Below are 13,962 nucleotides of genomic sequence, written 5' to 3' on the forward strand. Positions count from 1 at the left end.
CCTCCCACAGATCTCTCGATGTCCCTGCTCTCAAATGTTGTTTGTTTCCTTCCCCCTCTCTCCCCATCCTGTCTACCGCTCCCTATGTTATATGTTTTATGTGTTGGTTTGTCTGTCTGTGTGATTAATGTTAGCTCTTTCACGAGCCTCGATCTTCTATTCAAAAACAGAAAAGAAAAGTATACCTAGATGGGAGCACGGATGCGTTTTGATCCCATTGCTCGGCTGAACGAGCCGCACTGTGCTGGTAACACCGTCAAGGAATTCCCTTTGCCATTGATGTTGAAAAGTTGTTTGTTTGTTTTTACACGTTTGAAATAAAATGGTCACAGGTAAAGTCAGAACAGGTAAAGAGTGCTCTAACTGAGGGAGCAGGAATTATCAAAGGACTCATTGTCTTTGAGTCCTGGTTAAGATAATCGTTCAGCCTTCGATGGAGGGTAACCTTGGAATGAATCATTATCATGCATTGGAAGCAGTCCCTCATTCCTTGAAGCTGCACTTGCCAAAGAATTGTGTTGTTGTTGAACACATGATTGTTCTTGTTGATATTACAAGGCAGTATGATGTAAATACATGCAGTATTTTTTATTTTTTATTTTATTTTTTTTTGTTTGTTTGTTTGTTTTGTATACTGAATCGAGACTCGTGAAAGAGCTAACATTTATTTCACAAACAAATCAACCAGACAAACAAAATATACAAAAAGAGGGAGCGGAAGACAAGATGGGGAGAGAAGGGGAAGCACACAACCACAACATTTGAGAGCAGGGAGAAGTGTGGGAGGGAGAGGGCTTGGGGGCAGGAGGCATGGGAGGGGGAGGGGGGGAGAGGTATAAAACACAAGGGGACCGAAATTAGCGGGGGTAGAAAAGATCAAGGTTTTGGATGGGGGAGGATAAGAGATGGTGGTGAACAGCTGTTTTAAAGACCCGGAGGGTGGAGTGGGATTGAAGAGAGTGAGGGAGTTTGTTCCAGCGGCGGGAGAAAAGAGGAATAAAGGAGTGAAGGTGAGCAGAAAGTCTTGATTTTGGCAGTTTAACCATAAGAGGGTTGCAGGCAGATCTTGTGTGACCTGTAGGAATATTTGGGGGACAGAGCCCAGAGAGGGCTGGGGGGGGGCAAGGCCAGAGAGGAGTCGTTAGAAGACGGAAAGACCACCAACCTGCCTGCGGTGAGTGAGTGAAAGGCCCTTGGAGTTAGCTTCATCGCGGGAGATTCCAATGATTCTGAACGCTTTGGTTTCAACAGCGTGAAGACGGGCTCGGTGTGAGGCAGGAGCACCAGACCAGAGGGGAGAGCAGTATTCCATTGAGCTGCGGATGAAAGCCTTGTATGTGGTGAGGAGCTCAGGTGTGCCAAGGAAGGACTTCGCACGACGGAGGATGCCCAGTCGGCGACTGGCTTTGGAGGCCAGATTTGAAATGTGGTTTTCCCAGGAAAGATCATGGCAAATAGTGAGACCCAAAAGCTTGAGTGACAGAACTGCTTGGAGAGGATTATTCAGAAAGTGGATGGGAGGGTTGTCCAGTCGGTCTTTTCGGAGAGACATCGTAAGAGTGTGAGATTTATCAGGTTTGAAAGACATGTTCCATTTGTTTGCCCAGTCTGTGATTATGTCCAGGTCTGCAGAGAGTGAGGAGGCTGCAGCCTGCCGATCTGAGGGATGAGGAATGGAGCGACAGAGAGTAGAGTCGTCAGCAAAGAGATAGAGAGGATTTTCAAGAGAGTCAGAGAGATCATTGATGAAGATCAGAAAAAGCACAGGGCCCAGAACACTACCTTGGGGAACTCCAGCCTGAACAGGAAGAGGAGATGAGAGAAACCCATTCAGGGCCACACGTTGACTACGACCAGAGAGGAAGTCCGCCAGCCATGCGTGGAGATTTCCATGGATACCAAAGGAGGAGAGTTTGGTGAGCAGAGCGGGGTGCCAGACCGTATCGAAGGCACGTGATATGTCAAGGGAGACTGCTCTAATTTCCTGTTTGGCGTTGAGGACCTCCATCCATTGTTGAGAAAGCAGAAGCAGCATGTCCAGAGTAGAGTGACCTGGTCTGAAACCAAATTGATGATCAGAGATCAAGCCATTGGAGAAGAGGAACGATTTCATATCTGAAGCAATGATGGATTCCATGACTTTGCTGATAATTGGGAGAAGGCTGATTGGTCTGTAGTTGCAAGGATCTGTTTTTGCACCTTTTTTGTGCAAAGCGGTGATGTTGGCTGATTTCCAAGCAGATGGCAGATGACCTTGAGCAAAAGAGAGGGTGAAGAGAACAGAAAGAGGGAGTGAAAGAGCGGAAGAACATGATTTTAGGACCCGTGGGCTGATGCCGTCAGGACCAGTTGCAGAATCAGAGTCGAGGGTTGACAGTATGATGTATGATGTAAATTTACATTTATGATGTAAATATATGCAGTATGATGTAAATACATGCAGTATGATGTAAATACATGCAGTATGATGTAAATACATGCAGTATGATGTAAATACATGCAGTATGATGTAAATACATGCAGTATGATGTAAGTACATGCAGTATGATGTAAATACATGCAGTATGATGTAAATACATGCAGTATGATGTAAATACATGCAGTATGATGTAAATACATGCAGTATGATGTAAATACATGCAGTATGATGTAAATACATGCATTATGATGTAAATACATACATTATGATGTAAATACATGCAGTATGATGTAAATACATGCAGTATGATGTAAATACATGCAGTATGATGTAAATACATGCAGTATGATGTAAATACATGCAGTATGATGTAAATACATGCATTATGATGTAAATACATACATTATGATGTAAATACATGCAGTATGATGTAAATACATGCAGTATGATGTAAATACATGCAGTATGATGTAAATACATGCAGTATGATGTAAATACATGCAGTATGATGTAAATACATGCAGTATGATGTAAATACATGCAGCATGATGTAAATACATGCAGCATGATGTAAATGCATGCAGCATGATGTAAATGCATGCAGCATGATGTAAATACATGCAGCATGATGTAAATGCATGCAGCATGATGTAAATGCATGCAGCATGATGTAAATGCATGCAGCATGATGTAAATACATGCAGCATGGTGTAAATACATGCAGCATGATGTAAATACATGCAGCATGATGTAAATACATGCAGCATGATGTAAATACATGCAGCATGATGTAAATACATGCAGTATGATGTAAATATATGCAGTATGGTGTAAATACATGCAGCGTGATGTAAATACATGCAGCGTGATGTAAATACATGCAGTATGATGTAAATACATGCAGCATGATGTAAATACATGCAGTATGATGTAAATACATGCAGTATGATGTAAATACATGCAGTATGATGTAAATACATGCAGTATGGTGTAAATACATGCAGTATGATGTAAATACATGCAGTATGATGTAAATACATGCAGTATGATGTAAATACATGCAGTATGGTGTAAATACATGCAGTACGATGTAAATACATGCAGTACGATGTAAATACATGCAGTACGATGTAAATACATGCAGTACGATGTAAATACATGCAGTACGATGTAAATACATGCAGTATGGTGTAAATACATGCAGTATGGTGTAAATACATGCAGTATGGTGTAAATACATGCAGTATGATGTAAATACATGCAGTATTATTTATTTTATTTTATTTTATTTTTTTTTTTTTTTTTTTTTTTTGTATACAAGTTCGAGGCTCGTGAAAGAGCGAACATTAATCACACAGAAAGACAAACCGACACATAAAACATATAACATAGGGAGCGGTAGACAAGATGGGGAGAGAGGGGGAAGGACACAAACACAACATTTGAGAGCAGGGACCGAGAGACATGGAGACATCGAGAGATCTGAGAGAGGGCGAGGGCTTTGGGGGGGGGGGGGGGGGGGCGTGGGAAGGGGGCAGTGGGAGAGGTATAAAACATATGGACCCTGCCAGGACTTACAGGAAAGAAGTTGGAATTTCAAACAAGGTGGATCTGGGGTGAATTAGCGGGGGTAGAAAAGATCAAGGTTTTGGATGGGGGAAGATAAGAGATGGTGGTGAACAGCTGTTTTAAAGACCTGGAGGGAGGAGTGGGATTGAAGGGAGTGAGGTAGTTTGTTCCAGAGGCGGGAGAAAAGAGGAATGAAAGAGTGAAGGTGAGCGGAGAGCCGAGATTTCGGCAGTTTAACCATCAGAGGGTTGCTGGCAGATCTTGTGCGACCTGTAGGAATATTTGGGGGACAGAGCACAGAGAGAGCTGGGGGTGCAAGGCCGGAGAGGAGTCGGTAGAAGACAGAAAGACCACCTACCTGCCTGCGGTGAGTGAGTGAAAGGCCCTCAGAGATAGCTTCATCGCGGGAGATTCCAATAATTCTGAAAGCTTTGGTTTCAACAGCGTGAAGCCGAGCTAGGTGTGAGGCAGGAGCACCGGCCCATAGGGGAGAACAGTATTCCATTGAGCTGCGGATGAAAGCCTTGTATGTGGTGAGGAGCTCAGGTGTGCCGAGGAAGGACTTCGCACGACGGAGGATGCCCAGTCGGCGACTGGCTTTGGAGGCCAGCTTGGAAATGTGGTTTTCCCAAGAAAGATCATGGCAGATAGTGAGACCCAAAATCTTGAGCGACAGAACTTCTTGGAGAGGATTGTTGAGAAAGTAGATGGGAGGGTTGTCCAGTCGATCTTTTCGGAGAGACATAGTAAGAGTGTGAGATTTGTCAGGATTGACATGGTTACAGTATGGTGTAAATACATGCAGTATGGTGTAAATACATGCAGTATGATGTAAATACATGCAGCATGGTGTAAATACATGCAGTATGATGTAAATACATGCAGTATGATGTAAATACATGCAGTATGGTGTAAATACATGCAGTATGATGTAAATACATGCAGTATGATGTAAATACATGCAGCATGGTGTAAATACATGCAGTATGGTGTAAATACATGCAGTATGATGTAAATACATGCAGTATGGTGTAAATACATGCAGTATGGTGTGAATACATGCAGTATGATGTAAATACATGCAGTATGATGTAAATACATGCAGTATGGTGTAAATACATGCAGTATGATGTAAATACATGCAGTATGATGTAAATACATGCAGTATGGTGTAAATACATGCAGTATGATTTAAATACATGCAGTATGGTGTAAATACATGCAGTATGGTGTAAACACATGCAGTATGATGTAAATATATGCAGTATGATGTAAATACATGCAGTATGATGTAAATACATGCAGTATGATGTAAATACATGCAGTATGGTGTAAATACATGCAGCATGGTGTAAATACATGCAGTATGGTGTAAATACATGCAGTATGATGTAAATATATGCAGTATGATGTAAATACATGCAGTATGATGTAAATACATGCAGTATGATGTAAATATATGCAGTATGATGTAAATATATGCAGTATGGTGTAAACACATGCAGTATGATGTAAATATATGCAGTATGGTGTAAATACATGCAGTATGATGTAAATATATGCAGTATGGTGTAAACACATGCAGTATGATGTAAATATATGCAGTATGGTGTAAATACATGCAGTATGATGTAAATATATGCAGTATGGTGTAAACACATGCAGTATGATGTAAATATATGCAGTATGATGTAAATACATGCAGTATGATGTAAATACATGCAGTATGATGTAAATACATGCAGTATGGTGTAAATACATGCAGTATGATGTAAATATATGCAGTATGATGTAAATACATGCAGTATGATGTAAATACATGCAGTATGATGTAAATACATGCAGTATGGTGTAAATACATGCCGTATGCAAATATAAAAATAATATTGGAGAAAACCAGAGATGTTTATAAATGGCTGTAAATGTGATGTCTCCTTCACCTGCTCACTCATTTTGTCCCTGCATCCTCGAATGCTCCAGAGAAGCCGTCCGAGCCGGTGTGTTCGAAGAGTGGAAGCCACAGTATGACCTATGAGGGCACGGACTTGACGCTGCGGTGTTCCAGCAAGCAGGGCAGCATTCCCATCACCTACACCTGGCACCGTATCACGGGCCCGAGCAGCAAGGCTTCCGGAGAGGTGCCCAGCACCTCCGTGCAAGGTTAGCGGTTTGAACCTTTCCTCAAACGTGCCAATCAATCCTAGCCCATCATTATCATCAGCAGCCCTTCCTGTATAGCAGAGGATGTGTGTGCGCACATCCTGTGAGCCATCGAACCTCATTCTCGACCCAGCTATGAACTCGATCATTGTATTTCACGTGCAGGTTGAGGCATTGATGTGGGCACCGTCCATCAGGAGGACGTTCAGCTCGAGGACCCATCTCTGAGTAGTGATCGTTTTGTGGAGGTTAAAGACCCCACGGTTTCTTTCATGAAGTGTAGGCGAGTTATCGCCGGCACCCTGAACAAATTACAAATTCCTGCCTTGCCTTGAACAAGTTGCAACAATTGCCTTCAGTTGAACGATTGTCCTGGCCAGCCGGTTCGTGAAAGACTTGGGCCAAAATCGTTCACAACCTCACAAGGTGGAAATAATTGGGGCCATTAAAGTCGTTGTTGTAATCATAGTAATCACCAGTAAGTTATTATATCTCCAAATTGATTACAACTTTGACGATTTTAAATACAGCACTGATACATGAGTATAAAAGCCAAGGCTATAATAGGGACTGTTGCACCAAGGCCGCCATAGAAAGAATCTAACATCCGAGGATAAAATATTGACTAAACTTTATCTATAACATAATAATAACAATAATATCTTTATTTACATAATTCACTGCTGCTAGCAGGGCCTCGTGCAATGCTAAATGTGAATTCAGATCCTCAATCCCCCACCCTCCTCCGAAACCACAAGTCCTCAACCTCCCCTCCCAACCAAACCCCCACCCTCCTTCAAAACCACAAGTCCTCAACCCCCACCTCCCAACCAAACCCCCACCCTCCTTCAAAACCACAAGTCCTCAACCTCCCCTCCCAACCAATCCCCCACCCTCCTCCGAAACCACAAGTCCTCAACCTCCCCTCCCAACCAATCCCCCACCCTCCTCCGAAACCACAAGTCCTCAACCTCCCCTCCCAACCAATCCCCCACCCTCCTCCGAAACCACAAGTCCTCAACCTCCCCTCCCAACCAATCCCCCACCCTCCTCCGAAACCACAAGTCCTCAACCTCCCCCTCCCAACCAATCCCCCACCCTCCTTCAAAACCACAAGTCCTCAACCTCCCCCTCCCAACCAATCCCCCACCCTCCTTCAAAACCACAAGGCCTCAACCTCCCCTCCCAACCAATACCCCATGCTCCTTCAAAACCACAAGTCCTCAACCTCCCCCTCCCAACCAATCCCCCACCCTCCTCCGAAACCACAAGTCCTCAACCTCCCCCTCCCAACCAATCCCCCACCCTCCTTCAAAACCACAAGGCCTCAACCTCCCCTCCCAACCAATACCCCACCCTCCTTCAAAACCACAAGTCCTCAACCTCCCCCTCCCAACCAATCCCCCACCCTCCTTCAAAACCACAAGTCCTCAACCTCCCTCTCCCAACCAATCCCCCACCCTCCTTCAAAACCACAAGTCCTCAACCTTCCCCTCCCAACCAATCCCCCACCCTCCTATAAAACCACAAGTCCTCAACCTTCCCCTCACAACCAAACCCCCACCCTCCTTCAAAACCACAAGTCCTCAACCCCCACCTCCCAACCAAACCCCCACCCTCCTATAAAACCACAAGTCCTCAACCTTCCCCTCCCAACCAATCCCCCACCCTCCTATAAAACCACAAGTCCTCAACCTTCCCCTCCCAACCCAAAGCTTCAATCCCCTCCCCACTCCAAGCCTTTGCCTAAAAATCCCGTCTACACCCCTTCCCCTCCCAACCAAACCCCCACCCTCCTTCAAAACCACAAGTCCTCAACCTCCACCTCCCAACCAATCCCCCACCCTCCTTCAAAACCACAAGTCCTCAACCTTCCCCTCCCAACCAATACCCCACCCTCCTTCAAAACCACAAGTCCTCAACCTCCACCTCCCAACCAATCCCCCACCCTCCTTCAAAACCACAAGTCCTCAACCTCCACCTCCCAACCAATCCACCACCCTCCTTCAAAACCACAAGTCCTCAACCTTCCCCTCCCAACCAATACCCCACCCTCCTTCAAAACCACAAGTCCTCAACCTCCACCTCCCAACCAATCCCCCACCCTCCTTCAAAACCACAAGTCCTCAACCTCCACCTCCCAACCAATCCCCCACCCTCCTTCAAAACCACAAGTCCTCAACCTTCCCCTCCCAACCAATACCCCACCCTCCTTCAAAACCACAAGTCCTCAACCTCCACCTCCCAACCAATCCCCCACCCTCCTTCAAAACCACAAGTCCTCAACCTCCACCTCCCAACCAATCCCCCACCCTCCTTCAAAACCACAAGTCCTCAACCTTCCCCTCCCGACCCAAAGCTTCAATCCCCTCCCCACTCCAAGCCTTTGCCTAAAAACGCCGTCTACACCCCTTCCCCCCCAATCACAGCTCCTGAACTCCCGCCCCCTAGCCTCAATCTCCCCATCCCAACTGTGTCATCTTCGCCGCCCCCCCCCCCCCCCACACCCTTTCCTTCCAACCCTACCTCTCTATCCTTCTCTTCACCTCCTCCTTCTGCTCATAAAAGCAAAAGCACACACACATCATTCCATATTTCTTCATTCCCACATCAAAACAGCGGAATATTTAACTCTTTGCCCTCCCCTATCATGCTATCACTGATGTCACAGAAACCGCAATCGAAACAGCAACAACATGGCTACTTCATGTCATGGCCTGTCATGGTCACCTGTCCAACTCACAATCCCACAACATAGATGGAAACCCCATGGAAATGCAACTCTCTCGTCACCCTGAGCAACCCAATTGTGCCAATAAACGACTTTAGACCAAATATCGTCTTACTGATGCATATAGACACAGCGTTAGAAGAGAATTTTATTACAATGGAGCAAACGTGTGTGTGTGTGTGTGTGTGTGTGTGTGTGTGTGTGTGTGTGTGTGTGTGTGTGTGTGTGTGTGTGTGTGTGTGTGTGTGTGTGTGTGTGTGTGTGTGTGTGTGTGTGTGTGTGTGTGTGTGTGTGCGTGCCTGCCTGCCTGCCTGCGTGTTTTGGGGGCTCAGACTTGCCCAGTATCTGAGCCCCCCCTCTCGACCTCGCAGGCTGAATCCAGAGGAAAGACGGAAGTCTCTAGTCTGGAGCCTGTCTGGCTGTGGGAGCTGCCGGAAGGTGTTACTTCAAGGGATCACCATCCACCTAAAGAGGCTCCACTCCACTGTAACCTTTCTGTCGGGGTTAGGGGCTCCCTTAGCCTTGGAGTCACCAGAGCCTGACTCACGGCAGGGAGTGCTATTTAACTTACAGCTAGGATCTTGATGATGCGACTCCAGAGCATATCCACACGCTGGTGGGCCCGCACGTCACATCTGAGAGGGCCAAGGATCTACCGAGACCCCTGCACATTAGCCTCGGTCCGCAAGGTGTACTGCGTGTCGCCACTAGGAGGCACTCCAGGAGTCTTAGTAATACAGAAGCTGTGTACTGGCAGGAGAGACTTGTACACTCTTGTGGCAATCCATTGACAAACAACGTTTGAAAGACACCACTGACACAACTCCTTAGACAAAGACCTTTATAATGACGTGGGTTTTATAGTACCTGGTCGGGTCGGTTAAGAGAAAGTATAGGAAATAATACCAAGAACTTGCGTAACCTCACGGTAAAAGCCCTTGCTCGAGAGAATGCCACATAATTATTTGGGCGGTGTATATATATGCAACAGACAGCAACTGAGATTGCGGCCTCGATCTCTCCTGAAAATTTAAAATAACCTGGATTTGAAGCAAAAACATTCACATGGCCTATGTGCATATATAATACATAGTGGCTAAATAAATTTAAATTCGGATAAATTCCAATTGCACTTGCCCATTGGATAACAAGGCTGACACCAGTGGCTTGAAGCCTAAGGCCTATACTTATTTTGTCCTTCACATGGCCCGTGACACCTATCGGCTCCAACCTTTTGATATTTGATGATCCTTTTAACAGTGGTTTTGGTCATTTTACACTGAAGGGAAAACTTATAGGGAGGGCAAAGCGATTGTGAATATGACAACTCGGAAGATGTCTTTGGGTTCGCATAGCACCAACATGGTGGACGTATGATTTTCTAGGTTACAATTGTGGGTGGAGTCACGTCAGGCCAGGTGTCCAAGCAATGGGTGGAAAGGAGCGTTTCACACGGACAAAGAAGCGTATTATTATAAAAGATAAACTAAACGATGGATGCTTCGCTTATAAATTAACACTAATTGAGGAGTTAGAACCAACCAGCTCGTCCACACACCATTATATAGCAAGTTTGAGTTGAGTAGGGATGTAATCTTGGTGACTAGGCCAGGATGGTTACGCCGTGCCCACGAAGTGAAAAGCGGGGTTCAGCAATCGGTTCAGTTTGTCTATTTGTCTGTCTCTCTGTCTACAAATGGCAGTTTATAATCGAGGCACAAATTAATTTCAATCTAATGTTATATTTTGAACACAAATGGGAAAATGACCCAGTAGTTTAAGCAGTACTTTGCCTCAGAATTTGTCATGATTGCACATATAGTGTTCACTAAATATATATGTATATATATATATATATATTAACTCTGCCTACTTGGAAATCAAACAATATTCAGAATCATTGCAAACAGGAAACTTGCTGTTGTTAAGGATGTTATAAAGGACACAAACGGGCACGAAGAACTAATGGAAAATGTTAACTGTTAAATAATGTGGTGTAAAAGACGCTGCATCAACAGCGGTAAACTTCCAAAAAAAATAAATGTTTTCGACCTTTTGAATCTTTATTTTATTACCTGTACCCTGAAGAACACAAATCGCCGTTTTGTCACTTTCCAAACCACTCCGTTTAGTACTTCAACGAAATATTACGCCATTTTACGTCATCACGACCAATCATATTTACTGCTCATAGACCCCGCCACCCATGTCCTTGATTCTCAAGACTGTGTGGGGTAAGATGTTCTATGAACCCTCTATTCCTCCCCCAACCCCCCTCCCCCCGATTTTGTTTGGAGGATTTAGGGTGGCACTACCTTTCCTTAAGGTAGCATTTAGACACCTAGCCCAAGTTGCTCTGAGGGCATCAACAACCAACAGCAATGTGCAGGCTGGAATTGCACGTCGACCGGACGAGGTGCGGCAGCCAGTTGTCCCCTGCGTTGAAGATTTTCTGTGGCGTGCAATAAGCAATGAAAATCAAGAGAGAGTCCAAAGGTTATTCTCCCAATCGTGAAGGAAAGGTCCTGTCCCAGCGATACTCGGCCAGCGTGTACGTCCATTTGTCAGCAGTTTCCAGCCAGTGTCTCAGAATTAGTTTCCTGACGCCATTGCAATCGGTCATGTTGGTGGCTCAGAAACTTTTTGAAAAGAGAAGGGAAACTGACTCCCCAGAACAATTTGAGAGTGATTAGAGTCAAAATGAAGCGATGAAGAAGCTATCTCCGAGGGCCTTTCACTCACTCACCGCAGGCAGGTAGGTGGTCTTTCTGTCTTCTACCGACTCCTCTCCGGCCTTGCTCCCTCAGCTCTCTCTGGGCTCTGTCCCCCAAATATTCCGACAGGTCGCACAAGATCTGCCAGCAACCCTCTGATGGTTAAACTGCCGAAATCTCGGCTCTCTGCTCACTTTCACTCCTTCATTCCTCTTTTCTCCCGCCTCTGGAACAAACTCCCACACTCCCTTCAATCCCACGCCTCCCTCCAAGTCTTCAAAACAGCTGTTCACCACCATCTCTTATCTTCTCCCATCCAAAACCTTGATCTTTTCTATCCCCGCTAATTCACCCCAGATCCACTTTGTTTGAAATTCCAACTTCTTTCCTGGAAGTCCTTGCAGTGTCCATGTTTTATACCTCTCCCACCCCTCCCCCCCTTCCCATGCCCTCTCCCTCCCACAGATCTCTCGATATCCCTGCTCTCAAATGTTGTTTGTTTCATTCCCCCTCTCCCCATCTTGTCTACCGCTCCCCATGTTATATATGTTGGTTTGTCTTTCTGTGCGATTGTTAGCTCTTTTACGAGCCTCGATGTTGTATACAAAAAAAAAAAAAAATGCACCTTGATCAGTCTATCTACAGCGGGAGCCACTCACAGCATGGAAGAAGGCTGATGTGCAATTGGTTGTACGGAATTGAGAAGCAACTCCACTGCCTCTGGTTGGCTTGTCGGCCTTGCTTTGACTTTGTGTTCTTGGTACAAATGAGGGAATGGACCATGTAACACAAACATTATGGGCCAAATTGACTTTTGTTTTCTATACTAGAGTTTGCTTGCACACCTAGCAAAGGTAACCCTCATTAAAAACACCCTGGAGATGGAATTCCCTCTTATCATTTTAATACATGATTAAAAAAAAAAAATTTGTACACAAAAGATGGAGGCTAGTGTAAGAGCTAAAGAGAAGGGAAACCATCCATTAATGACAAAAACAACAAACGGACACATAAGTCAAAATAAAGGGAGCAGGAGACAAGATGGGGAAGCACACAAGTACAACATTAGAGAGCAGGGAGATCTGTGGGAGGGAGAGAAGGCTTGGGGGGAGGAGGCGTGGGAAGGGGGTGGGAGGTGGGAGAGGTAAAAAAAAGAAAAAAAAAGAAGATCGACACTGCTAAGTCTTCCAGGAAAGAAGTCGGTATTTCAGAAAAGTGGATCTGGGATGAATTAGTGGGGAAAGAAAAGTTCAAGGTTTTGGATGGGGGAAGATAATAAGAGATGGTGGTGAACAGCTGTTTTAAAGACCTGGAGGGAGGAGTGGGATTGAAGAGAGTGAGGGAGTTTGTTCCAGAGGTGGGAGTAAAGAGGAATAAAAGAGTGAATTTTGAGTACTATAAAAGTCATACTATGATCTGTACTGGGTGCATTTTTATTGAAATGTCTTTCGTATTCGCACAAACAGCCTGGTACTTGTGCAGCGATTTGAGAAGCACTTGGATGGGATTTTGTAAAAGCAATTGTTGTCGTTGCTCTGCAGATGTACACAAGGGAACTCTGCTGCTCCGTAACGTGTCCACGACTATGAGCGGCACATACGGCTGCACCGCCACCAACCGCGTCTGGGAAGGATCTTGCACGGTCTCCCTCAATATCATATCCAGTGAGTGTTCATTAGGAATTGGGTTCGGGTGGAAAGGCCACTGCTGTAAACCTCCACCGAAAGAGGCAAAATGGATGTGTAAAACGATGATTGAGATTGTCATCACTAAGTGTGACGGTGACGACGTTGCCAGTGGATTGTGTGTTTGTACCTGTGCCAGGGTTCAACAGGGCTGGCATCATCGCAGGTGCGGTGCTGGGATCTCTGCTCGCTCTTCTGCTCCTGCTGCTCCTCCTGTGGTGCTGCTGCTGCCGACGTCGTCGCAAGCATTTGGAGGAGGATGGAGCCAATGATATTCGGTTTGGTTGGGCTTCTTGCTTATTGCACGTAATTACCTGTGCCACCCAAGGTGGACGGAGCTTATGTTCTCATCCCTGTCTGTTTGGCTCTGAGCAGGATATCTCAAAGTTGCGAACGGATTCGGACGAAATTTAGTGGACAGGTTGGTTGTGTGACAAGGACGAATTGATTCGATTTTGGTGAAGATCTGGATCCGGATACTATAATTTTAAAGTGATCTTCACAATTGAGTGATCGGGCCAAAAATGATATGAAACACGAGATCTCAAAATGTTATGGACGGATTTGGCTGAAACTTGGTGGCCAGGTTGGGTGTGTGAGGCCGAATCGATTATTCAACTCTCATCAGATATCAGCATAACTTTTTTTAGTAACGGTGATTGTGAAGGGGCAATCTGTAGTGGG

At 45.2% G+C, this 13,962-nt stretch overlaps 1 protein-coding gene across 2 annotated transcripts in view; it reads left to right on the forward strand.

The window, feature by feature from the left end:
- The window catches only part of LOC137430693 (coxsackievirus and adenovirus receptor), a 62,422-nt gene that overhangs the window by 44,365 nt on the left and 4,095 nt on the right, over nt 1-13,962 (forward strand). For both annotated transcript variants that reach the window (XM_068121469.2, XM_078769324.1), the window contains exons 4-6: nt 5,969-6,148; nt 13,135-13,257; nt 13,418-13,556. In XM_068121469.2, coding sequence (XP_067977570.1) covers nt 5,969-6,148; nt 13,135-13,257; nt 13,418-13,556 — 442 coding nt within the window. The remainder of the gene's footprint in view (nt 1-5,968; nt 6,149-13,134; nt 13,258-13,417; nt 13,557-13,962) is intronic.

This window comes from Myxine glutinosa, unplaced genomic scaffold (genome assembly GCF_964187855.1).
Source record: "Myxine glutinosa unplaced genomic scaffold, kmMyxGlut1.1 SCAFFOLD_2088, whole genome shotgun sequence".
NCBI classification, from domain to species: Eukaryota; Metazoa; Chordata; class Myxini; order Myxiniformes; family Myxinidae; genus Myxine; species Myxine glutinosa.